The 26,004-nt window shown below is 46.6% G+C and overlaps 2 protein-coding genes across 3 annotated transcripts; both read left to right on the top strand.

Annotated features, from left to right (window-relative positions):
* Positions 1-465: 465 nt before the first annotated feature.
* Positions 466-18,059, top strand: LOC148648310 (sodium-dependent lysophosphatidylcholine symporter 1). 2 transcript variants are annotated; one of them, XM_088608454.1, is made up of 14 exons: positions 466-1,282; positions 4,087-4,206; positions 4,977-5,101; positions 5,770-5,902; positions 6,273-6,351; positions 7,142-7,311; positions 8,079-8,169; positions 8,919-9,040; positions 10,063-10,146; positions 10,892-10,975; positions 12,016-12,128; positions 14,016-14,159; positions 14,720-14,893; positions 15,950-18,059. In XM_088608454.1, exons 1-14 carry the CDS (start codon positions 1,205-1,207, stop codon positions 15,999-16,001), a joined length of 1,569 nt encoding a protein of 522 aa, XP_088464580.1. In that variant the 5' UTR covers positions 466-1,204; the 3' UTR covers positions 16,002-18,059. The 2 variants fall into 2 exon arrangements, with proteins under 2 accessions (XP_088464580.1, XP_088464581.1); XM_088608455.1 differs by lacking the exon at positions 466-1,282 and adding an exon at positions 1,430-2,175.
* A 1,104-nt stretch (positions 18,060-19,163) lies between these two features.
* Positions 19,164-25,187, top strand: fkbp1ab (FKBP prolyl isomerase 1Ab). Its single transcript, XM_088608460.1, has 5 exons — positions 19,164-19,315; positions 19,470-19,517; positions 21,737-21,849; positions 22,826-22,972; positions 23,662-25,187. Exons 1-4 carry the CDS (start codon positions 19,279-19,281, stop codon positions 22,952-22,954), a joined length of 327 nt encoding a protein of 108 aa, XP_088464586.1. The 5' UTR covers positions 19,164-19,278; the 3' UTR covers positions 22,955-22,972; positions 23,662-25,187.
* Positions 25,188-26,004: the final 817 nt, after the last annotated feature.

The raw sequence follows: 26,004 nt of genomic DNA, 5'->3' as shown, positions 1-26,004 counted from the left end.
TCTCGTCCGCTGCAGGGCAACTCTGTGGTGAAATCTGATACTTCATTTAGAAGAAGTTGTTGAATAAGAATAATTGATAAGAACTAGGTTTCCCAAGCAGTGCTCTCCAGACGCAGCCCGTCCGAGCTGACCCATATTTGGTCGTACGGCGTGCCCACTGCTTTTCTTATCAGAAGGACGTCCGGTCCACGGGGATCTGGAGCAGATCGGAGGCGTCAACTCTCTTGTTTTTCTGAAATGGAGCGTTGCGTTAGCTGAGGGGAAAATCTAAGAACAAATTGCTTGTGCAAGGGAAAAGAAAAGGGCAGGTCCCATAGCTTGTGAAATACATTTCGGTGCTAGCAAACACTAAGCACGGCCCTGGTTCTTTTTTTTTTCTCAGAAAGTAATGGTGAATGACCTCGTCAGGGAACAGTCGTTTTTTTTTTTGTTCTACATAGAAGCAATTAGACCCCCCCCCCCAAAAAATTATTCTAAAACATCAACGCCTCAGTTGATCACCAGAAAACGAATAAAGTCTTAAGTGGATCAGAAAACGGACACCAATGTTTATAAAACTCAAGACTGATAAGTAACAACGAGCTTCCACAGGAAGGATAGTGGCCGGGCTATAGATGCGTAGGTCTCTCCTCAGCACGGTGTGACCCACTGATGAAAACGCGCTGGAAGTGTCAGGGCGAGAGATGCCACATGTTCTGTGGGAACAATATTAGGCGATTAACGCCCTTTTCGGGGGAGGGAAAAAGTAACTTGTTTCAGCAGAAACAACTGTCACGCTTCACCGCCGCCTTTTATTTTAATGAGCTGCATAACAACAGTGTATCTTGCAGCCCGTTACAAAACTAAAGCTGACATTTGGTAGACAGCCCGCAATAAAAAAAACGCACACCCATGGAGTAAGGACCACAAGGGGAACTGACGCGGTTGCGGTGTTCCTGGTCTCTACAGTGAGGCTTCCCTTTGAAACGCAGAAACCTGCGGACTTCATGCCGCCGGTTCCGGAGGCGGTTCGGTTCTCCCGGCCCGGGGCCACGGCCCCTAAAAAGCCGGAGAGGTCTCACAGCCGTTTCCGCGACGCGGGTTACGAAACCGCGGCGGTCGGGGAGGATTTCCACCAGATGCGTGACGAGGCGCATATAAGCGCGCCCGGGTCCGTGGCCCAGCGGAGCTCCTCGAGCGTGTGTTCCCGAGCGCGTGCTGCGGGATGGATGGAGCGACGGAAGGTCCCGCGACGGCACGGGACATCAGCACCCCGCTCGGCGCTGGCGCAGGGTCCGAGGGTGTAAGTTCACCTCCATCGGGAATGCTTTCAAAACCTACAGAACTTTTAGGGGATCTATTGCATTGCGCTTTCTTTACGTTTGTATTTGCCTTTTTTTATTTTTTATTTTAAAAAAAAAAGCGATGCATGTAAAGCATTTTAGAGGTTAGTACGCGGAGTGTGATGAAACTTCAGTTCGATGCTTTCTTAAAATGAGAAAAAGTGCTAGAAATACAGCGCGTGGGAAGTTTGGTATCGTGTTTTTATGAAATTGGCGTGCAAGCGTGCCCCGAACTTTACTTATCGACTGTGTTGGGAAACGTCTCGGCAAACTCTTTTTGTTAAGATCTGGTCTTATGCAATGTGCCACGAAACCTCAGTTTGAGGAGGCTTTTACGCTGACGTCACGCCCTCCCGCAGAGACCCCCTGGGGAAGGGGGTAATGTGCACGTTATGTTTTGCCATCCCCCAAGTTTGAATGCAATTCATTTTGAACTAAAGCCCTTATTGGATATCTGAGCTATGAGCTCGGACTTCAGCCGACGTGCACGGTCCGAACGCTGGTATGCAGTGACGCTAAATGTAGTACATACAGTATGAACACACCGACACCCCTGTCCGGTCGGTTCAATGGGGTGTCTGGTTTCTGTATTGTCCTGTACCGTTACATCTCCCAGGTCTCGGGATTCCTTTTTTTTTTTTAAATGGGCGAACTATCGCAATACCCGTGCAGATAGTGGTGATGTTGCGAGCGAGTTATTATGAGCCCAGTGCAGGTCTCCACGACAGTCCGAGAAGGGCGGGGCAGCAGAGCGGTCAGTAGCTCCAGGCTGGAGGTCGAATCCGGGTTGAGAGATCAGCGAGGGGAGACGAGAGGTCCGAGACCCGATGGGCCTTCGTGTCGGTGGTCAGAGGTTCGAGAACGATGCAAGCTCAGGAGGCAGATGGATCCCGAATACCGAGCGAGGACTAGGACTGAACGGAGGGCTGAAATAGTGAAGGAAGAGGAGATTGAATAATGAGGATTAATTGCCGGCTGTGCTGGTAACAGGTGGTCCCATTTGTCCTTCGCCTTAGAGAAACCTCCAGTCTGCCCGAAAAACAAAAAAACAAAAACAAAACAAGATTGATCTCGGGTGTCGAATGGCATTCGAATCTTTGGGGTTTTGCTGGGGTCGCGAATGAGATGGAAATGCAGTTCCTAGAACAAGAAAAGCAGAGAGAGAAGGGAAAACGAAGAGATCGCTTGTGCTTTGACCACCTGTTGAAACCGCAGTGTTGTCCGAAATCCCTTTTCCCACTTCAGTGATGCAGACCGAGCAATTCGGTATTATCTCGAGATTCCATTGGACAAAAAAAACAAGCTTAACGATTTTTAAAATTACATCACTAAAGGGCGAGTCTCTTGTTAGAATACTGAATACTGAAACTGACTTCCTGTATCCAAAATATCTTTTTAAGATGGTGATTACCAGACGTGTGTGTTATGTGAATGCTATAGATATATACAGTACTACTGTACAGCAGTGGTGCGGAGTACTGCTGTACAGTACTACTGAACAGCAGTGTACTGTACAGCAGTGGTGCGGAGCTGAAGTAATCAGTATGCTTCTGTATACTGTATTGCATAGCTCCAGAGACGAAGTCGGCCGCCCGTCTAAACTTCAGTAGAGTGGAGAGGGAGCTAAGGTACATGAGTTTTAATCTTCTGCGTGGTGTGGAGGAGCCGACTGACAGACGATTGATCACACACCCCCCTGCAGTTAGAAAACCCGTCACTGAACACGGCAGCGCTGTACCTGGAGAGAGGCTAGTGCGGGCAGACAGTAATGCAGTAGCACTCCCAAACCCTCTCCTGCTGTTTTGTTTCCAGAAAGTGTGACGGGTCCTTGGGAGTTCAGCTCCTGACCCGGGGTGCGATCTGGGTGCGGCTTGTCTGTCTTCACGTGGGTTTCCTCCCACAGTCCAAAGACGTCGTGCTTCGGCGGCACAAATACCAAACATTGTAACGAGACCGAGGAGATTGGCATGGCAGGCAAATTCGTGAAGCGTTCCAAAGGCGTGCTGGGAGGTTTTCTGGCTTCTGGGAAAACTGGCCCTGGTGTGAGTGCGTGCCTGTGTCTGTGTGCCCTGGGATGGACTGGCACACTCTCCAGGGTGTGTCGTGCCTTGTGCCCGCTGCTTGCCAGGATAGGCTCCAGCTCCCCCGCTACCTGGACTTGCATGAAGCTGTAAGAAAATGGATGGAAGGGTGTAACCTGTATGTGCGCAAGTCTTCTTAAGGCCCTACCTCAGCCCTCACCCTAAGACCTGCTCGGCCACCTGCTGTGACAGATGTGCTTTAATGCTGTGCAGAATTTCTTTGGCACAGTTGTCATTAACGAGTGCGAATGCTGTCATAATACCATATGGGGTTTCAGTAGAGGTGATAGTGTTGGTTATTCGGAGAGCTCATGTAAATAAAGCGAGACCTGAAAAATAACGGAGATATGGAGACGGCTGGATCATGGAAAAATGCAAATCATGCAAATGTGTTCCTGTGGGTTTTCTTTCATTTTCCTCCCACAATCCCGAAACACACTGGGAGGTTAATTTCCTTCTAGGAACATCAGCCCTCTTGTGTTAGCGTGTGTGCGTGTGTGTGTGCGTGTGTGCGTGTGTGCGTGTGTGCGTGTGTGCGTGTGTGTGTGTGTTTGTGCCTGTGTGGGCGCTGGGATGGGCTGTTCCCTGCCTTGCGCCCTTTGCTTGCTGGGTCAGACCCCGAGCTGGAGGAAGAGGCTAGAAAAGGATTGGACGCCTGTGACATGGGTGTCCTCTCGTTCCAGAAGCCCACGGCGATGCCGCTCCGCAGGAAGATCTGCTATGCAGTCGGCGGGGCTCCTTATCAGATGACATCGAACGCGATTGGCTTCTTCATGCAGATCTTCCTCTTGGATGTGGTCCAGGTGAGTAGGTCTGGACCTGGAAGAGGTCCAGCATGTCCGAATCCCACTTGACATTACAGTTCCACGGTAGTCTTCCAGGTCCTCCCTCAGCGTTTCCTGACCCTGGTGCTGGAGGACCTCTGTCTCTCAGTTGCGTATTTTGAACTTTTAATTGCTACGTAGGAGAATTGAGGCCCAGTGAAGCTTCCCGTAAAATAGTCCATTCTTGGTGGGCTTTTTTACATGCTGAACAAACGGGTTTTGGCTGTAAACGCATTAACCTGTTGAACTGCAGAGTACAGCTTCTGAGAATTCCCTTTTGTTCTGTGAGTTTTCGGAAGGAAGGGTATGTGTCAGAGGAGGGAAGGAAATCTTTTTTTCTGTCTCAGTTTTGTTGTTCTTGAGGCGTCTGGTTTTTTTTCTCTGCAGAGGCGATAGGGTTCCTTAAAGTAACATTTCCTCTTCTCCTGGAAGAGAATTCTAACGTTGCCCATCTAGACGGTCTTCTCGGAGACGAGGGATTTTAACAGGGCTGTTTCATTTTGCACGGGCCCTCAGGGGCTGCAAGAGCAGGGTAGCAGGGCACCTGTTCAGATTGCTGTTGGCTTGAGTTGACCGGTTGACATTTGCAATTGAACTGTCTCCACCTCTGAATTCCATCCAGCCTCCCTCTGCCACTTCACCGTGACAGAGGCACAGAGCCTCAGCTGTGTTTACAGTCGGACTTGGGTCTGTCTTTGCCACTCCAGCCTCCCAGTGGGTTTCACCAGCTTCCCTCCTCTCTGGTTTAGATGGAGGCCTTTTACGTGTCCCTGATCCTGTTCTTGGGACGCGCCTGGGACGCCATCACGGACCCCCTCATTGGCTATGTGGTCAGCAAAAGTGGGAAAACAAGGTTTGGCAAGCTGATCCCCTGGTAAGTGTACCCCAATATCTAGCCTCGCCTGTGGTAGTCCTCGGGCTGTGCTGGACTGAAGTCATCATTCCTGCGCACGAGGAGTTTAAAATCGCTGGGAAAATCTTGCTGAGGCATGAGCGCCCCCCCCACTCACTTCCCTTCCTGAACCTGGATAGGAGTACTCTGCGATATCGGAGTTGTGCTTTGCAGCCTGCGAGACCGCAGCTGTGTTTTAAAGCTGTGGCAGTGCAGGAACCCCTGAGTTGTCGCAGGCTTGTGAAGCAGTGATTGAAAGCATCCTTTGTTCCAGTGTGTTTGGCTTGCTTTAAGATGTGTTGAGATTTTGGCTGCTTCAAGCCATTTGTTTTGCAAGCCAAGGATGACTTTTTTTATAGTTGGCGTGTTCCCACACGGCCACACCCCCCCCCACCCCGCAAAACACACCCCTGAACTCGACGAAGACGGGGTGAAGCCGCGAGAGGTGAGAGGAAAGGGAAGGATGTTCAAAGATGCAGCTTTTGGGTTGTGCCTCATCTCTTACCTTGTGTTCAGTGTCTTCCTCAGAAGTTAAGATCCTGATCTTCTTTGAAATATTCAGCCCCCTGTTACTTGTCTTCAAATCTTTGAATATGAAACGGAGTGAGCTTTTTGTGTTGTGTGACCCTGCTCTTGTGTTGTGTTTGCAGGGCTGTCTTCACCATGCCGTTCGGGGTGCTGTCCTATGTCTTGCTTTGGTCAACCCCCAAAGACACTATGTCCTCCCAGTTCAGCTTCTTCTGGTACTTCTCCATGTACTGCTTCTTCCAGACCTTCATGAGTGTAAGATCTTACCCCTGCCTTTTGAGGTGTATGGAAACCTCATCTCTGCCCAGGCCTGTTCCCTGATAGTTCTAGAGTAACCTGGTTTTGGCTGATTTGTGAGATAAGCATGCCTGAGTTAACAGAAAACCATAATTTTGCATGAAGCTTAACTTCCCAAGAAATCTGATATAGACCTGTTCAAAAATGTTTCCCTTTCTGTGGAGATGTACTGTTTTGGAAGTTTTTCTTACATATTCTGTCAGAGTCCAAGCTCCTTGCTACTGTTCTGTATGAGGTGTCTGATCTGAATATGTAAATCCAGGTCGGTGTTGTAGAGTTCCTTGAATTTGTCATGTTTCTCACCGTTTCCTCCTCTCTGCCTGTGCAGTGCTACCATGTCCCTTATTCATCCCTCAACATGTTCCTGGGTGGAGATCAGAAAGACAGGGACTCGGCGACAGCCTTCAGTAAGCAGGCCTCACTTGTCTATGACTTGTCTCTCTGGTCTTTTTTCTCCTCCGGGACACTTGATTCTTCTGCTTTTGTTTTGTGTTTGTGGTTTGCTGATGGGACAGTTCTCTAAAACACTTCAATCATTGCAGTGCAAAAGCCACTTCATGAGCCTCCAGAAGAGACAGGAGAGTCTAGTTGCCTCAGAGCTCTTGAGAGCATGGAGCCAACTGGTTTTTGATGGAAACTGATTTTGTTTTACCAGAGAAATTCCATTTGAGGGTGTGTGAGCACTCTGGTACTTTGGGCTGAGACGAGGTCTAAATCTAGTGAGGGTCTTGTTGTGCTGACCTCACTGTGTCACACTACTGTTTGGAAGAAAACCCTCCAACCAACTCAAGAGCGCACCTGACATTGGGTGACCACCTACCCAATTGAAAGGGTTGTCCCAAGCTTGAGGCCTGGTTGGCTGCCATTGGCCTGACAGACCAGCACAAGTGTTCTAGGAATGCATCCAGATTGGCTGTGATGGAACTTGGATTTATTTCTGATTGGCTGTGATGGGGCTGGAAGTGATTCCTGATTGGCTGAGGTGGAGCTTTGAGTGATTCCTGATTGGCTGTGATGGTTCAATGATGATTGCTGTCACGAAAAACGTTTCTTGACGGCGGCCCATCACTGGATGAGGAAATATATTTTAGTGGTTAAATGTTTCTGTATACGTGTGACAGAAAATGTCTTCCTGCAGAGGTTGAGTGGTGAATTTCTCTGCTAAACTCCAATGGTGCTCTCTTCTTTGGGCCACAGGGATGGGTCTGGAGGTTTTTGGGACGTTGGCGGGGGCCACTATCCAGGGGCAGATCGTGGGAGTGTACCACGCCAGGAAGGCACAAGCCTGCAACGAGCTCAACTCCACCGACTTCAACCTCACGGCCCTGAACGAGACCGTTGCCCTCACGGACACTCTCTACAACACGGTCAGTCTTCCTGGCTCGAGCCGCTTCCTGCCCATGCTCCCGCCCCCTGAATGCCATGGCAACCGCGATTGACAGGGAGAGCAAAGCACCTAGAATCAAAAACCGCAAGGCGGAGGCGGAGCAGCAGTCGGATGCACTCCGCCATTACTGCTAGGAAGTGCGGTAAATTGGAGCGATTGATTGATTGATTGATTGAGATGGGATTCTCTGGATCCAACCTGAATTGAACGGGCATTTAATTCACCCTCCTCCCTTTTAATGCGGACTCTGACTCTCAAAATATGTTGGAGACAGAAGTACTGTATTTGAATGCCCCCTGCATCTGTCTGTAGCGGGGTACCAGCTCCACCAGCTGTACAGGATGACCCACGTAGTTTGTGGCGTAATCTCGTCATTAGATTGTTTCTTCCCTTCCTACTGGAGGTAGTTTGGTCTGTAATGTAGACACGAAAGGGGCACTCAACCAGAAATCCCTAATTACCTTCACTATTACAAGAAAAAAGTGTGAAAAAGTGTTATCTGAAGGATGGAAACGTGGGCTGTATGTCTTCAGAGGTTTAAGTGATACCAATAACAGGTCCTGACACTGAAAAGAACCAGTTTTTTCACTGCCTTAGCAATGTGTAATGAGAGATAAATTAGAGGTTTTTAATTTCATGAAAGGGCAGTTGTAGTTTAAAGATTAACGAAATATTTGTCCTGGTTCACAAAACCCATTCACTGATCACTGGTTTCTTAATGACTCTTTTTTTCTTTTTGGAAATCAGAGGAAGGCCTACCTGATTGCTGCTGTGATTAACGGAAGCTTTTATTTTCTCTGCTGTGTGGTGCTGTTTCTGGGGGTGAAGGAACAATTGGGTGAGTGTGGACATTGAAAGGGCTTTAACAATTGCTCTCCTTCCCTTCATCATGCTGCACCTAAAAACACATTCCTTCAAGACATGAGGCAATTCAGTATCGCTCCATTATCTCCAGTAATGGGACTTTCATATCAGTTTAAGCTGAGGCAGAGGAACACTAGATGAAATCTGCACATCTGGGTTTAAGAACTACAGCAGTGTTGTTCTTGCTAGGTGCCTTTTTGATGAGTTATCCCATCCTATTGTGGGGGGGAGGATATCAGTGTGAGTCACCCATTGGTGTTGTTTGTGCCAGTACTTTGTAACTTGTACCCCTTCCATGTAACATTGAAATATAGTTGAGCTGCCCTCCCTTTCTGTCAGAAACAATCTGCTCTCTGAGACGAGCCCGTTGGAGACCTGTGCTTTGTTTTCGGCGAGCACAAGGGCTTTCTGTTTCCAGTCCCGGTCACGTGGTGATTGGTGATCTCTGCAGTGACAGGGGAATTTCTTCGCTTGGCTTTACAAATCGCAAAGCAGATGCGTGACCTGTCACTTAAAAACTTTTATGCCTTAACGAGCACCAGTTGTGGGAAGAATGAAATTTCGGTAGCTCTGCCTAAGCACTGGCACAAGCGGCCCTCGTTAAATTCATCATGCAACTGCGGACACTGAGGTCAGAGGTGAGCTGCTGAAATGTTCGTGGAGACCACTGGCTCACAGATTCAGCTTCATGCTTGTTTTCTCTCTCCTCCTCCTCCTCCGCAGCCCCCCTCAGCACCCTGGACAAGTTGCAGATGTCGTACCTGTCGGGCCTGAGGTGTGTAGTGAGACACACCCCCTACGTGCGCCTGGTTTTCGGATTCCTCTTTGCCTCCTTGGCGTTTCAGGTCAGCACCGTGGGGGCTGAGGCTGAAAGAATGGGGCACAGAGAATGGGGGGGCCCTGCAGCTGTGGTTTACTGGGCAACAGTGGGTCGGGCTCTGCTGGAGCTGGACGAGATGGGCGACCTCGTGCTGCGTGCCGTGACCCCCTGCATCTCGTGGTGTGCAAATCAGCGATCAGCCCTGAGAGGGGCTAGGGACGTGCCTGCAGACCCCAACCGGAACCCAGTGCAGGTGGGGGGGGGTAGCGTTGAATTAGCGCCTTGTGGTTCCGCAGTTTGGTCTTTGATCGAGTTCTTTTGGGGGCTCAGGGGAGCAGTCATGCCAGCGGCCACCAAACACAGAATAGTCACAAACGCGCTCTGTCACAGGGGTGATGTCACGTTTGTGGTTTGGCAGCAGCTGGTTGTCTGACCGGAAGGCGTTACAGGGGGTGATCAGGTCAGCCCTGTCCATCACTGGAGTACAGCTCCCCTCTCTTGTAAAAATTTTACAACTCGCTCTCTGAGGAAGGCTGGAAGTATCGCTAAGGATACCAGTCATCCTGGTTTCTCACTTTTCTCCCCCGATTCCTCTGGTAAGTGTTATAGGAATGTAAAGGCACGGACATCTAGATTCAGAGAGAGTTTCTTCCCACAAACTGTCAGATTACGGAACTCCCCCCCTACCACTGGCTCACACTGAGGGTATTTTTCTCACACTGCTTGTCTACCTTTTTAAAAAAAAAGAAGTGTTATGCTATTTAAATGGCTTTTGTTGCTGCTGCTTTTCTGTGTTTATGGTTTTGGTGATTCCTTTAATGTCTTTGTCTCTGTATATATGCAAATAAGCATTTCATTGCACTTGTGCATATGACAAATGAACTGAACTGAACATTTGAAAAGCTTGCAAAAACAGGTTCAGGTAAATCCAGGTGATTCTTTTTAGCTGCATTTAAATTCTAAACAGAAAAGGACCACAGTAATTTGTGAATTACAACGAAAGGAGAGTGTGAGGTTGATTTTAGAGAGTGCTCTTATCCTTCCCAGATGGCGCAGGGGAACTTTGCCTTATTCTGTACTCATGCTGCGGGCCTTGGCGCCTACTTCCAACACCTCGTCCTCATCCTGCTCGTAAGTACAACGGCCCTCGCCTTTCGAGGAAATGGACTCCCAGTGCTTGTAACTTCTCCGTAAATAACAAGGCCTTTTAGCAGTTTTGTAAGAAGTATGAAGTAGCAGTTAAGTTCTGAGCATCTGGACATTAAATAGTCTGGAATGTGCTGGACGTAGTTCAGTTTCATGTGAGTCCGCCCACTGAATGCAGTTCCCCCAGGTGCAAGGAAATTGGTACAAGCTGCTTTATCAGTGTCTTTATCAGCCTCAGAAGGACCTCGTAATCCAAGATTTTCTTAAAAGGTTCACCAGCGTAGAATGTGAAATGATGAGAAGGAAGAAGCTTAGACTATTTAAAAAACAGTTTTCTGACGTTCGAATGGACGACCTTGTATCACTTTATCAGTGAGGAGATGGTCAGAGCCAAGTGTGTATCATCAGTTAAAAGAAACTAGCTTTAGAATGTTAAAGCTGGTTTGTCCTTCTTGTCCTGATCTAGTAAATGACCAATTGCTTAATCCTCTTTTTGTAACCAGTGAGTCCTGTGTGCGTTGACATAGACTTGTGCTCCAGGGAGGAGCCTCAGATTCAGAGAAAAGTATTTTCCTCTGAAATTAGCTTGAAGCAAAACACCCAGATCAGTAGATTGTTTTGATTGATTGATTTATTTGCCATGTCATCAGTGTGTTGAATTTTTTCTATGCGAGTCAAGTTTCCTGAACCTGCGGAACTGAAATCATTTTAAAAAGGTGTTTCCTATTAGGTGGCGGCTACTTTGTCAATACCTCTATGGCAGACTCTACTTGTGAAGTTTGGGAAAAGAACGGCACTTTTTGTGGGTCTTTCGGTAAGTTTAACAAAGTCGGCATGCCTGGATGGTCACATTTTCCATTACTTTTCAGTATGCAGTCAATAGTAGTTAAATTGAATTTTATTAATATAGCAACCTTATGAAAATGATCTATTGACAGCTTGTAGGTTTCTACAGAGAATGGAGGCTTTCTAAAGAAACTTTGGGGTTGTTTTTGTAAAGTTTTAGAAACTTTATCAATGCTTATTTCAGTGATATATCCCAGACTTTGGTCTGGTCTGTTAGGGCTCATGTTGTGCTGTTTAAGAATGTTCAACACGTTCTATTGTGTTTATCCAAACAAAATCCATTCATGTTATTTGAATAATGCACGCAAACTAGTTAGAGACGCACTAGGAACAGTAGAGCACGTCATCAACAATTTGAAAACAGCAGGCAGAGAAGGCCTCAGGTACTGTACATTCTGCATTCTGTGAAAAGAATGTCTGTAACGGATCCTGTAATGCCAGAAACTGGCGATCACCCATGCCAGCCCTTTTCAGCATTTCTGCCAAGTCTGTAATTCTGTATACATTATGTACTTAGGCACCCTGAGTTTATTCTCCATGAATAAAAGGTATTATTATGACTGAAAGGACATCCAGATTCCACTGCTTTCACAAATACCACCAGCTTTATCATATCTTTAACATATCAGTTTGCATATTTATCAAATGCACGGCTTGTTGTCTGCATGTGTGTGTGTGTGGCGTTGACCTCGGTGCACGCAGACGATTGTTGGCTGAAGAACGGATGGTGTTTTTGAAAGCAGTGGAATTGCATCTCAAAATGTCAAAGAGCTATTTTAGGACAAAGAAGTTGCGATACTGTCTCTTCACACACGAAGGAAGTTGCCAATCAGAACATCCCTTTAAAAGGTCACTAACTTCTGTATTTGAACCTGCAGGGCTATTGTAATATAAAAACAAGGTGATTAACTTCACAGTGAAAAGGTCTCTTACTTACTTATCGTAGACTTGCTAGGGCATGGTTTCACATTAATTAATCTAGTTAGTCATTGTTCTTCTTCCTCCTAGTGCTACATCCCAGCTCTGATCATCATCGCCTCTGTTAGGAGTAACCTGCCTGTGTATGTCGTCATGGCGATCGTTGCAGGGTCCAGTCTGGCTGTACTGTACTTACTGCCATGGTGAGTCAGCCTCGCTACCAGACTCACCCAGGCACCTGCATGTGCTCTTGAGTGTTACCTCTTTCTCATCGAATTGCACAACTGTTCCGCGCTCTGTCCGTACGTCCTGTCTTGCGAATGGGGAAATATCGGTTGTCCGATACTTCCCAGTGCAAGATGGCCCTTTTTTGCTGTTGTTCTCCTCCGCTTCTGAGATGTGGGACCGAGTGTTTCTGAGAGCAGGTGCCCCGAGTGTGTTAATCCCTAGCTCTTGGACCTCTCAGGGTTTTTCGGTTCTTATGCCATCGCATAAGATGAATTGTTTTTTCACGTTTGGTTTTTATCCCTGCTGCCAGCTATGATGCTCTAGGACAGGCAGTACATTAACTTCTGCCTGCTGGAGCTGAGGCTCTGGCTTGAGAGCTCCAAAAAGTTTCTATAACTTTGCATACAGAGCACATGACTTGATATTTTCATATTTGGATTTTCAGAAGGTTCCACATAAAACATTAATCCTAAAATTGCATGCAGTAGGCATCCTGTACCATCTAACTGCACGTATTTAGTTTGAAAACTGCTTAGATTTGAGTGAAAGGCCTGGTGTTGCACAGGGATCTTCTTTCGGACCACTGCTCTGCTTAATTTAGTTCAGTAACCGAGATTCTGGTATAGCTAGTAAGATAAGGTTCACAGATAACAACAAAACAAGAAGAATACAAAACAATGCGGAAGTAGCAAAAGAAATTTGAAAAAGGCGAACAGTCTTTATCATTTTAGAGATGTCTTTGAGGCATGCTTTTTCCAAGAAGAGTTTTGTTGTACGTCTTGCAGTTTCCACATGTGTGGCACAGTTCAGTGGCCTGTGGGGAATCTAGCCTTTTATCTGCAGCCGTGGTGTGTGTCCTGTCTGCAAAATGTTTATTCCCACCTCTCGCAGAGAGCAGTCACTTCTGCCCTCGCCTCTCGACATACTGACTGACTGACTGGCACAAAGCCAGCTGGAAGAGCCTGACTTGTCACTCTGGGGCTCACGCTATGAAAAGGACACAAATAACGTTGGTCTGTAAGGGATCCTTGCAGACTAGATGTGGACCAATTCCTTTCTTCCAGCACAGTCATTTCTAACCAGCGTGAATTAGGGTCAGGGTCGGGGTCAGGGTCGGGCTCAGGGTCAGGAGCAGGGTTGAGGTCAGGGATGGGGTCAGGAGTAGGGCCAGGTGTCAAGGTCAGGGTCAGGAGCAGGGTGGTGCTGCTAGGCAAACTAGTAAAGGGATGAGCTTAGAGCAAGAAACTCTGTGACACGTAACTGTGATATTGTGCAAGCGGCCCGAACTGATTAAAACCTTATCAGTGAAATACTTCTGTGCTTCAGCTTGCATATCCTGTGTTTTTTTTCTCTCACAGCTCACATTAACATATGCTACCGTTTAAGCTAATGTACATCTAGTGTAAGTTCATTTTCTGTAAATGACATTCACACGTGACATAGGCACAAAAAGGCACAGAAATTAGTGACAATAATACACTAACATTTATAAATGGGTTGATTTGGAGTTGGTTGTAATGCATTCTCCTTTACATTACATTACATTATTCTTTATTGGACATTTCTGACCAACTAACACAAGACTTATAACCCATCTATCATGTTGGTCCCAGAATACCTGAGCTGTTTCTGCGATCTGAGTCCAGTCAGCCATGTGTTGTCATGATCGTCCGTCTCACTGAACAGGGGAGTGAAAAACGCAGTCAATGGCCAACTGCGTCTCCGGTCACTGCTACGGCACCTACCTGCTCCATGTTGTCTTACGGTGTCTGGAAAACTGACCGGAAGTGGAAGTCAGTGGAAAGCTCGTGGCTTCGCTGTCTTGCTGAGAAAGCCCTGACGCGGTGCGTGTGTTTTCGCAGGTCCATGCTGCCGGACGTGGTGGACGATTTCAAAGTGAAGAACCCCAATTGCAAGGACCTGGAGCCACTGTTCTACTCCTGCTATGTCTTCTTTAATAAATTCGGGGGGGGGATGGCCATCGGAATTTCCACCTTGGCTTTGCAGTAAGTGGCTGTGATTCCCTCTGACGTGACGCACCGCAGTGCTGGGGAAAAAGCCGCCTCGCACTAAAAAGATAACAAAGCTTTAGTTCTACTTTGTTACTCTACAATCCGTGTAGTATACTATACTTATGGTACATAAGGAATGGCACAGAGAGGCAGCAGTTTTAATATACTATTAACAGTGGTTGTGAACATCCTGATGGACCTGGCAGGTGTGTCGAAGCCCAGGGAAAGGTTTCATCTTTCCTTTTCTTCTGCAAGCTTTGTATGAACATGCAAGGGTATAAATACTGTAAATACAGAACCTATAACTATCCTGGCTCCCTTCATCAAGCTAGAGTGTTACATTTCAATATCTGGTCTAGAGAAAAGAGTGCCACCTACTGGCACTTTTCTTCAGTACAGATTGCATAAGAGCAGGCATTGAGGTGGCATTGTCGCTGTTATATCTCATAACACAGCTGTTTCATACTGTACCAAGCTTCACTGTTACATCAATATTGACTCATCTGTAAAGAACTTGTAACCTGTGTGACGCTCGCTCTGGTTTTGTGTCCCAGCTTTGCAGGGTACCGGCCAGGTGCCTGCAGGCACAACCCTGCGGTGATCACGACCTTGAAGGTACTGTTCGCCCCAGCCCCCATCGGGCTGCTGCTGGTGGGGATGCTCATCTTTTACTTCTACCCCATCGACGAGAGGCGCCGGAGGGAGATCAAGATCGAGCTGGAGAGAGCGTAAGTCTCCTCTGTCCAGACTAGCCTTGGCGTCAAGGGTTAGGGGTTAGGGGTCAGGGCGGACATTCAGCTTGGGTTTTTCCTAGCAGGAGTCGGAAAACACTTTGCCCTTTGCTTCAGTAATCCCGTGAGCGAGCCCAGCTTAGGTGCATACATTGGAACAGCAGGCAAAAGGGGGACAAAATAAGATGAGAATTTTTTTAAGCAATTTTAAAACTTTGAAAACATCAAAATGACATTTAGTCCATTCTCGAACCTTCACGGTGCTTTATTGAATAAAAAAGGCCCTTCCTTGGCAGAATATCCACTGGTGTCCTAAGCAGAGGTTAACACATGCTGACACTGTGCTCCCTATTTGCTGTGCAGTTATCAGTTTAATATTCTTTAACACATGTATTTAAAAATTTAAGGGAGATAGAAAGGGACAGTACACAGTACAGTGACGAAAACAAGACCATTCTCTCTTTACTTCATGTGAGAGGAAGGGTGGAGAAGTTCTGGAAATGAAAAGGCAACATCGGCCCGTCCCCTGCACTGTTTAGCCTGCAGTGTGCCCCTCTGAAATAAGTGAAATATCTTCTCGCTTATCTCTCGCTGACCTTTTGTGTGCAAAACAAATATTTACCAGCCAGTTCAAGAAGTCTGTCGACACAAGAATGGAAACAAGCGACAGGATGTCAGGGTGACCAAACCAATGTTGCACCAGACTCAGAGACAGGTTGTCCTGCGGCGTGCATGCCTAATCATGCCCTGTTAGACACAGAAATAGCATTGCACGGCAAGTGGTGTTTTGTAAGCAGAAATCGTACTTTGAAAATGTCCTCCGTCGTTGGTTTTATTTTTCCTTGCTGTGGCCTTCCTCCCGTGTCAGAAGTGGCTGTCTGGAGTTTTTATGATTCCTTGCAAGTGTGGGGGAAAGAACTGAGAAATAGGTACTTCTGATAAATGCAGCTTTTTTATTATTTTAATGTGGTAAAATATGTTGTTGCAAAATTTCAAACTGTATTACCATACAGTATACAGTATATATATATATTCATTACTCTGTCCTCACAGGGAGAAAAAGGAGAACAACATGAATCTGAACACTCCTCTGCAGAAGCACTGATCCCTCTGCACAGCCCCACAGCCCTGTCTGTCTGCAGCCTGTTTCCCCGTCAGGCGACACGAGTCTTATCAGGACTTAAAGGAGTAGTGAGGCAGATGTATTCGCTGCACCGCAGTCCTGACTAAATGAAAATCCACTGTGTGTCTCCTGCTGCACTCTGCTGACTCCAGCAGATGTGCACCTGCTGTTTTATTTTACTGCTGTCTAGCGCCGGGTGTCCTGCCCTGCGTCCGCTGGGGCAGAGCTCTGCTCGAGGTCAGCACGATTTCACACCCGGCCATTCCAGTCCAGTCTGTTGCAGTACTTCAGTGTCTTAGATAGCAGAAAGGACTGAGAGGGACGCTGGTCTGTGGGTGGATATAACACTCATTTGTCATTCATCTTGATTAGACTCCATGTTTAGGAACAAGAGCAGTACCTGTCCACCAAAAACTGCTTTTCTCAGAAGTAGATTTTTTCAGGGTGGGTGGAGGACAGCTTTGACACCCTAAATTAAATCTTCCCAACTCCAGGACTGTGTGGTCTCATCCCTGGCCCACCACTCTATGTGAAAGTGATGGACTGAGAAGAGGGCGGACCGGTGATACAGTGATTAGCACTGCTCTGGGGCTCTGGGTTCAATGCCAGACCTGGGGAGCTGTCTATGTGAGTTTGTTTGTTCTTGTGGCTTTCCTTGGGGTGCTCTGGTATCCTCCTATAGTCTGAAGACAGGCTGGAAGGTTAATTGGCTTCTGGGGAAGATTGGGCCTGCTGTGAGTGTCTGTGTTTATGTTCTGTGTGCCCTGCAATGGACTGGCTGTCCATCCAGAGTGTATCCTGCCTTGAGCCCGTTGCTTGTTGGGATAGACTCCCCGACATAAATATCCGTAAGGACCCTAACCTCAGGCCCCACCCTCAGACTTGCAGTGCCACTTGATGTGACAGGTGTCCCATCTCGGGTGTATCCTGCCTTGCGCCTATTGCTCGATGGGATAGGCTTCAGCCCTAAACTGGATGGAGTGCTTAAAAGATGAATGGATTGCGAAGAACTTTCGGCATTTGCAAAGGAGAGGGGCTGCAACAGTGCTCTGGAATGCTCACCTGTACTCTGTATCCATAGGTGAGGTTGTGCAATCCAGACACTGTATTCCTGAACTTCCTTCAGACGCAGTCTGTAACTACAGACACAGTAGCAACTCCTTTGTTCTTTTTAAAAAACATGAAAGGTCACTGGGCAACCAGACATGCAGCGTCATTTCCAGATGAACTCCAGTTGCCTTGAAGCAGGCGTTCATTTACGTTCTCGATTTCGAACAGAGACGGCTAAGATTTGCTGGTGCATGTTCCGATGTGGCTTTGTGTATTTGTAAATGCCCATAGATCTAGCTGCAAAAAAAAAAAAAAACCTCTGAAAGTCATTATCCTGGACAAAGCAGATAAAATGCTCCGAAGGATTAAGTGCAGCACCAATGGGACCACAAGATTCATACTGGGATATACACATCGCCTGTGAGACTATCACCTTTTGGATATGAAGACCATTGTGGTACTATTGCTTCCCAATGTGTCACAGCTGGTGTCATCAGCTGTCAACCCCAGCTCCACATGGGGTTTAGCTTGTACCCTGTCAATCACCTGTGCCAGCTGGGACAGATTGGATATGATATGGAATGTAAAATATGTTGATTCTGTCTGCTTTTTCTCTCTTAAATCTGGGTTCCTTTTGCTTATTAGGTTTTTTTTTCACTATTTCTGTCTATGGCAAACTTATATTTCTAATTGTGCTGTTCTGTAAGAGTATGCAATATATCAGATGTTTTGTTTTTCTTTTCTGTAAAAATGACAAAAGATGTAGCCTTATAGCTAAATTAGTGGGTTTTTCAGAAGACTGTGTATTCTGCCTTCTGAAAAGTTTTTAAAATTTCCCATTGCAGTACCTAAGAGATCAAATAACAGAAGATTCCTGATCTCCAGGTATAGTTATACTGTATATACATGGGTTAAAGGAACTATATATCTTCAGTACATAGTTTATATATTGTATGTTGTGTTCTTAATAAATACTAATTGATAATGTGATTGTTCTGCATGAATAATCAGGCTGTTTCATTACTGTTATTATATACATTCACAATATTTTAATCTGAAATATTTTTTTATTTATTTATGTAGTTTTGATCCTGCGCTATTGTGAAACATTGTGCGAGCCCTACTGACATTTCTAGTTATTTGAAAGGTGTTTTTTTAGCGTTTCCATAAACATGTTTGCTAAGTGCTATGGAGTCCAACGGTGTGCCCCCCCCCCAGATGTACTTGTGCCTCGTCTTATTCTGAAATGGAGTAGATAATGAAAATACGGCACTCCTTTCCGACATACAGTACTGTACGCATGGCTTCTCTTGTAAACGTACACCATAGAGCGCTGTGACGCCGGGACGAAAATCGCGATGAGACGGACAGGACTGGTGAAGGTTAAGTTGTCCTGCCACCTAGTGGTTGTGGCGACATCTCTGCCCGTATCTCTGGTCTCCTGGTCTAGAATCGAAACCGTATGAGACGGTCGGAAACGGTCAAGTTAATTTCAAGGGCAGCTTTGGAGTGATTTCCGGGATATGCGAATATGTTGTTGTTGTTTTTTTACTTTGCCTATGTCTTTGTGCAATTGGTATAATACACCTCTGGAGCACGGTGACCGATTCCCCTCTCGGAACCATTATTAAATCGCGAGTTGCACTGAATCTCGGCGGCTGCTCCGCGTTCAGCATAAATATTATTCCAACCATCTAGAAATAATCTCGAATGGCGATGGTGAGGGAGGAGGCGAAACCCATCCCCTTTTATCTTTGACATTTAAAAAAAAAAACAAATGCCTGGCGTCCTGAGATCCACTTTTCCCTCATAACTGTATACAGGCCCTTTTATCTATCTCCCTTGCACTGAACAATGCTGTTTTTCGCTCTGCCCGGACCACGAAGCAGCGTCTCACAACGCTTGCCCCCAACTGCGCTGGGAAGAGAGCGACCGGCTCCAAAAACAAACAAAAAAAAAAGTGCGCGGCCCGTTCCTCGCCTTTAATTAACGCAAAGACCACAAAAGGCTCTCCTTTTTTTCTATTTTTATTTTTGCACACAAAAAGCCCCAGAACCGGGCCTCCGGTCCCCGTCCCCACCCCTCTCTTTCCGGCCCCAGCGCGGAGCGGGGGGAGGTCTGTGTGTCACATGTGCGCGGCGCAGCGCAGCCAGTGCCGCAGCCGCTGGGTAGTGCGCGTCTTCTGCGGAGGGTCGCAGCGAGAGACGAGATGGGTGTCGAGATAGAAACCATTACCCCGGGAGACGGTATGGCCTCGCTTTTTTCTCCCCCCACCCCCTTTTTTTTAAAAGACGCAGCCCCGAAAAGGTGGGGATTTTGCTTTCGTGCTTTTAAGAGAGTTCAGGTGACCGTTTTCACCCATTTACGGCTCTTTCTTTTCTCTCCCTTCCAAACGCACAGGAAGGACCTTCCCTAAAAAAGGACAGACGTGCGTGGTGCACTATGTCGGTGAGTAAGCTGGCTGGGTGGTGGTGGGGGGGTAGGACTGTTCACATTGTAGGCCTCTTGTCGAGGAAGTGGGAAGCGGGGAAAATGAAATACCAGCCACTCTTGAGTGGGAAGGTTTTGCCGCAAAGGGAGACCAGACGGGGCGGCGAGCTTCGTGCAAGAGCTCAACCCGTTGTTGGGAGTTTTTTTTTGTTTTCCCGGCAGGATCAGCAGCGATCAATGGTTGTGCGTAAAACCTGCCTTGCGGATCACCTCTGGGCAGAAAGCGGGACGAGGCGGTGTCGGATTTAAACCCGTCCCGTTTCTGTTGTGGGGTCCGCCGCAGAGAGGCGGGGGGATTCCTGCTTCAAGCCCGACGGGTTCGTCTCCTTTGCCTGCTCCAGAGGTGTCCGTGTTTTGGGAGCCTAACGTGACCTTGCGTCAAATCGAGCAAATTAACTAGGTTGAACGTCGGACCCTTCCTGTGGCCTTTGCGCCACCATGCTAGGGGTAAACTGGGTTACAAAGGAAAACCGAGAACAAGTGTGTCGGTTTGGCTTGGGTTCATGTAAAAACCGAGCTCAGCGCAGCCAACAATGCGTTCGACTAGACACTTCATTTCAGCTATAAAGATCACCTTAGTAGTCGAACTTGTATAAGGTTTAATTTCGCCTTTAAATACCTATACATTTCAATCCCATTCGTTCAGACCGCTGTAATGCCCCTTTTTTCCGCCCATCTTCTTGTTTTTTTTTCACGTTCTCGTTCCCCGAGCTCTTTTTCCGTCTACATTAATTATGGAGTTAATTTACGATCATTGTTGTGCTCAAGACAAACTGAAATCCATTTCCTGCGGCTACCGTGGACAGGCTTAAAGCATGGGCTTTAAATATGTGAATTTCAAGACTTCGTGGTTCCCCCCCGATGGTTAAAACCGGTGGAATATTAAGAAGCAGTTTCTCACGGGGTGGGAGTGGAGAGGGGTCAGTAAGGTTGTACCCTTGATCCTCAGCTGTCCGGAGCGCTTGCTGTTGTCGGATGAGGCGCAGGCGGGGTGAATGTCATTCTCCGCGATTAAGGACTGGGCTGCGCCAACTGGTGATCTATCCGTGCTCGTCAGTCTCGTTCATCCTCTCGGCTCTGTCCTGCCCTGATAATGAAGCTGAGCCCGGCCCCCCCCAACTGCAGCTGCATCCTGTACTGCTGTCGAGAGACAGAAAATCCGGGAAGAGGATTCGTTTACGTTTTATGCCCTTTGAATACAACTGTATGCTATGCATGGCATTAGTGTTTAAACATTAATGGAATACAAGGTGAGCGTTTTATTTGACCCGATACAGTGTTGAAAAGCCCACCTCAAGGCGTTTTATGGTGTTATATGGATGTTAGGAGCAGCGGGAGTGGTTATTCTGTCGTGATGAAAACTGTGTCATTGCCTGTAATTCATTCTGACTGTCCTCTTACATGACCAGAAGGCACGAAGAAGACAATGCGACATTGCTTTTCATTTCTCTCTCTCCCTCTCTCTTTGCTCTGTGGTGCTTTTCTGCTTCCAGACACATGCAGTGCTGAGCTGCCTCTTGTTCAGATGTGGAGGACATTCTGTATGCGGCTTTCTCGCAATTAAAAAAAAAAGAAACATCAGAATCTTTGCCTTTTTAAAGTTGTTGCACGTGGTGGGTTTTGTCTGTCTTGGGGAAGACCTTTGCTGGGGGGGGTTGGAATTAGCTCCCGTTGCTTTCAGAAACCCCCCAGTGAGAACGTTCTGACCGCGCAGTGTTCTGTACCAGGCGGTGGACTGGATGCTCAGTGTAGGTGTCATGGCTGCTGCATGAACAAGCCAGTGCTCTGTGTTCAGAGCTCAGACCCCCCTTTGAGAACTTTATGACCTGGGGGGCCCTGTTGGCTTGTCCTCCACTCATCCTCTGAACTAAAAGACATCCTTGAGATTTCAGCTTTGATGTGGACTTCAAAATGTCAGAACTGGAGAACCACCTGACATGTAATGAAAGAAGAAAACGTCGCAAATCCAGATTTGAGGCTCATGTGACTTGTTTGTACTTTTTAATATTGTACCATGTCTTGACAGTGCATAATGGGAGGGAGGGATGCCATTTTTGATGACATCATTTTATTGTTTTAATTGCATTAACCCACCATTTCATTGAGGGGGCATTGAGTGCTTGAAGGGGTTTCGTCCGGCTCTCACCAAGGGGTGGGGTTTGTGGTTTATTTTGCAGGTTCACTGACGGATGGCCGGAAGTTTGACTCCTCCCGGGACAGAGACAAGCCCTTTCGGTTTAAAATAGGAAAACAGGAAGTCATTCGAGGCTGGGAGGAGGGCGTCGTCCAGGTATTTGTGCTGATTGTCAGCCTTCGTTGCAGCATGAAGCTCCTACGAGTGTTCGTCATGAGAAGATGTCAATGTGTAAAATGTGTGCGTGGTCTCAAAAGTCGGGATTCTTGTGCCTTTCAGATGTGGGTACAATTTAAATGTGCACCTTCCTTACTGAGAAAAAAGGGTATTTTTAAGTTGCGCTAGTATATAAATTGACCTCTTAGTGATGTCTGTTCTCCGACTGAGATGCTAGGGAATCGGATAAATGTTTGTACAGAGGAGTCGAGAAAGCCGAGATTTGTGCTGTCTGTGAGTTCCATAAATATGTAATTAACAAAGGCCTGTCACGCCCAGGATGTTTGAGGCGATGAAGAAAATCTCTCCAGAAGGCCGGCCTTCTCCATAACACCTGGAGAAGGTTCCATAGCAGAAACATTTTCTTTTTCTTTTAACCTGGGCTGAAGCTTTACCTTCATATCCTAATGTAAAGGGGTTAGCTGTAAATAGGTGTTATGGAAAAACCCAGTATCTCGAGAAACCTTCTCGGAGGTGGTGGCTAATTGTGTGGTTCTGCTGAACGCTGCCTGCACATTTTTTTTTTTATGAACTGGAAGGATCAATATGGCAATTCAGTAGCTGGTTCCATCCAGGTACAGCAATGGAGAGGTTCAGAGGGACTGCAGAGGGAGTTCCCTGGTTTTACAGGGAAAACAAACCCGAAAAGCTCCACGTCCTATTTAAAAGTGATCAGTGTGGAGGTCTTATATCATAGGGATACAAAAATCTTGCCGGACGGCATGGCCCTGCTGAGCTGGGGCATTTGTGGGTCAGAATAATTACTCTTCCAACCTGCAGCGGATTTTTGCTCGTGTTTTCGAGCCCTGTGCGTTTCCACGAGAACGGACACTCGGGGGGGGGGGGGGATGTTTGCAGGTCCCCTGGGGGAGCGCGGACTCTCACAGCTCTGTGCTCTTGTTTCGGTTCGCTGCAGATGAGTGTCGGCCAGAGGGCCAAGCTGACCTGCTCCCCTGATTACGCCTATGGGTGTAAGGGTCACCCTGGCATCATCCCGCCTAATGCCACGTTGATCTTCGACGTGGAGCTGCTGGGGCTGGAGTGAAGCTACCCAGAGCATCTTGTAAGTCCTATAATGATATTAACGCTATTAGTGGTTTTACATGGTCTTGATCTTGTGCACAGGTTTTCAGCCGGCACTGACTTTCCAGTCCAGTGGAATTAAAAATACAGCTGTGTTTTTGGTCATAACACTCTGCTTTCTGTGCGACTCAAGTCATCCATTGGCCTTGTGCATTAACTCTCCATAAATCTCCGACTCGGCCCAAGCATCATTACATCGAATGCCATGATGATAATGACAGTTGTCAAATCAGTTCTATGATTTACTAAATCATAAGTACCTTCACACATGACTTGCACATTACCTTGTGTTTTATCAGAATCCAAATTAGATTCGAGGGCTGGAAATATGTTCTAATGCAGTAGAATGCATCAAGAGGGAATGGAGGGCTATCGGCTCAGGAATAAGCTGTGGTGTATTGTCACCTGGTTTAACTTCTCACGGCTGTGGCATTAGAGCAGCGAGCTTGCTTTTGTACTGATGTCGTTGTTTCTGTTCAGGTCACCGAGATGCCACACCTATGAATAATGCCAGAGACGTTTTAGCGAAGTTTTAATAACAGCCTGTCGCAACAGTTTTTGTTTACTTTTAGAAGAGTGTGCAAAAAGCCTGACTCATAACGTGTGACTACAGGAATGTCAGGATTGCTGTGTCATGTGTGTTTCAATTTTTTTTTCTTTCCTTTGTAGGTTGCCTCCTGCCCTGGGCTTACGGAGAAAGCTAGGAGAGTGTGCACTTGAACATTAAAGGGGCTTGTCTTATAGTTCCACTTTGGTCACTATTTATCCATATAGAAAACATTCTGTGTATCATCTGTGACTCAGCTTTTTTTTTTTTTTTAACACACACCCTTCCTTTGAAAGTATGGGCCATAACCTTCAAAACCTCGTGAAGTTCTTAATCTTGAATTTTAATTGTGCATTTGTTTTCAGGGAGGGTATCTGTTTGGATTTTTGCTCTTTTTTGTGTAGAATACGTTGTGCATGATCAAGCATTTTACTGATTATACCAATGAACAGTGGCAGTGGGAGAGGAAGAGGGTGAATATACAGTAATGTACAGCAGATCGGCGGGGTACTGCAGTAGCCAGACAAAGTGCAATGTTTATACAGAAAAGCACTGCGTGTTAAATGTTCTACACTGTTCTGAGTCATTTTGAGACAGGATAATTCACCTGATGGACTGTACAGTTTCCCTCGTGGGAAATGGAGTGGGGGTGGGTTTTATATTGGAATATCCCGGAATAACGTAAGCAGTTTTGAATGAGAGGAATCTCTTTAGGCTGTCATTCCTGCGTTGCTGTTGGAAACCTACAGTACTGATCCCAGGACGATATCCAAGCGTGTCTTGAGCAGCAGAGGACATGGCTTTCGCCAGAGTGGCAGGGGAGGTTGTTCCATGCACCTGCCATTCTTGGTGTAAGGCGTATCCCATTTTCAGTCCTCTATGCTCTGCTTCTTGAATTCCCCTTGCACGTCCCGCGGTCCCACACTGTGTGCGCCGTGAGAGACGTGATGGAGCATCGTTTGGCTGTGCAGTGCCAGGTTAATTATTGCTTTGGAATTGGAGGTTGGAGGTAGGAAAGTGTGGTATCCTCAGGTCACTGTGTTCCTTCATCTGTCTGGAACTAGAATGGATTTGCATGTCTTGTTTAAGAATTCAGTTTGTCTGCTTGTATGGTTTACATTTTTTTTCTCTGGCCTCAGCTGTATTCACAAAGCCATAATGGAAGTATGACAAAACAGACCATGCTGGGGAGTGTATTTAAAGTTGTAGGACTTCTTACACAGTGCCTAAGCATTTTGGGCAGGGGAACATGCGATCTGCCCCGATTTTCATCTGAACAACTTGCCATTGTTTTGCAGAGACGAAAGCCTAAACTGAATCATTTCTACTCTTTTAAACGAGGCTTCAGAAAACCCCACACAGGGCTTTTACAAATCGTCGGAGTTACCAGTAATTGCTCCCTACTGCCTAAATATTTTTGTAGGGCCAGAAGCATCCTTTGTAATTACAGATGCTGGTTTTAGAAAACAAACACAAAAACACGCATAAGAAGATGCTGGTCATCACAACTGTAATGTATGCTTTCCAGTGTGGCTTATCTTGTCCTTCACTGCACTGTATATCTGCTTCAGAACACGCAGGGAACAAAAATAAACAGGAAATCAAAATATGCTGTTGCAATAAAGTGCTTTCTACCTGCTTTGGAAAATGCGTGTCGGTGAATTTTTTCCGTCTCATGTAGTCGTGTCTTTTGCAATTAGTGCGGTAATGTGCAATTTCAATTTTAGCGCTTCATCGGTGTTCTCCTTGCCTCGCAACAAACGGTGACATTAACATCTTTAAAGGACACATAATAAAATGTGTCGGGTCTACCCGTGATTTCACCGCTCTTGAATTAGACCACATGGCTCTGTAAATGATTGCGTTGGTACCGTGTTCGTGATGCATGTAGTTCTGAAGCTACAGATGACATTGTATCAAATTATGCCAAGTAATCTTCCGAAGTCATGAAAGGACAAAACGCGCATCAGTTACAGGAATATGGGACAGAGTTCCGTGTCGCCTTTGTGAAGTTTCGAAAGGTAGTTGTCAACATGCAGCGCAATGATCGTGTATTTTTGGTTATCTTAACTGTTAAGAAGGTTAACCTAGAAATACAGTATACAGGGGCTCTCGGGACACCGATTCCTGACAGTACAAAGGGTCTCCGCTGTACAAGTGTATCTTTGTCGCTTTTAATAGCTGGAGGGTAAACGTTTAATTTCTATTTACTGGAAATCCGAATTTCCAAATGTATGATAAGAACAGACGTTCACTGAACGCTGCTTTATTTGGGAATGAAGATTACCGGAAGATCAGTACCGTGACAAGTGCACACAAGTACTGCAAATATTTAATTAACGCATGTACGACATTCAGTTTCGTCTGGTAATTAAAAGCTGTAAGAATGTAGTTATGCAGGTAGTGGGAACTTTAGAGGGGGCGAGGTTACAAAAACCATCTTTTTAACATGCAATTCTGACAGA

The sequence above is a fragment of the Lepisosteus platostomus genome, chromosome 15, assembly GCF_059453375.1.
Source record: "Lepisosteus platostomus isolate fLepPlt1 chromosome 15, fLepPlt1.hap1, whole genome shotgun sequence".
NCBI lineage: Eukaryota > Metazoa > Chordata > Actinopteri > Semionotiformes > Lepisosteidae > Lepisosteus > Lepisosteus platostomus.
The sequence above is the reverse complement of the archived record's forward strand: the minus strand, read 5'-3'. Positions and strand labels throughout refer to the sequence as shown.

Bases quoted from the DNA above. Each gene is read 5' to 3' on its own strand.
- LOC148648310 (XM_088608455.1), top strand. From the start codon at position 2,023: ATGAGCCCAGTGCAGGTCTCCACGACAGTCCGAGAAGGGCGGGGCAGC. The intron at 5,903-6,272 runs GTAAGATCTTAC...CTGCCTGTGCAG, and splicing joins TCTTCCAGACCTTCATGAGT to TGCTACCATGTCCCTTATTC. The intron at 10,976-12,015 runs GTAAGTTTAACA...TCTTCCTCCTAG, and splicing joins CACTTTTTGTGGGTCTTTCG to TGCTACATCCCAGCTCTGAT.
- fkbp1ab (XM_088608460.1), top strand. From the start codon at position 19,279: ATGGGTGTCGAGATAGAAACCATTACCCCGGGAGACG. The intron at 19,518-21,736 runs GTGAGTAAGCTG...TTTATTTTGCAG, and splicing joins GTGCGTGGTGCACTATGTCG to GTTCACTGACGGATGGCCGG. The intron at 21,850-22,825 runs GTATTTGTGCTG...GGTTCGCTGCAG, and splicing joins GGGAGGAGGGCGTCGTCCAG to ATGAGTGTCGGCCAGAGGGC.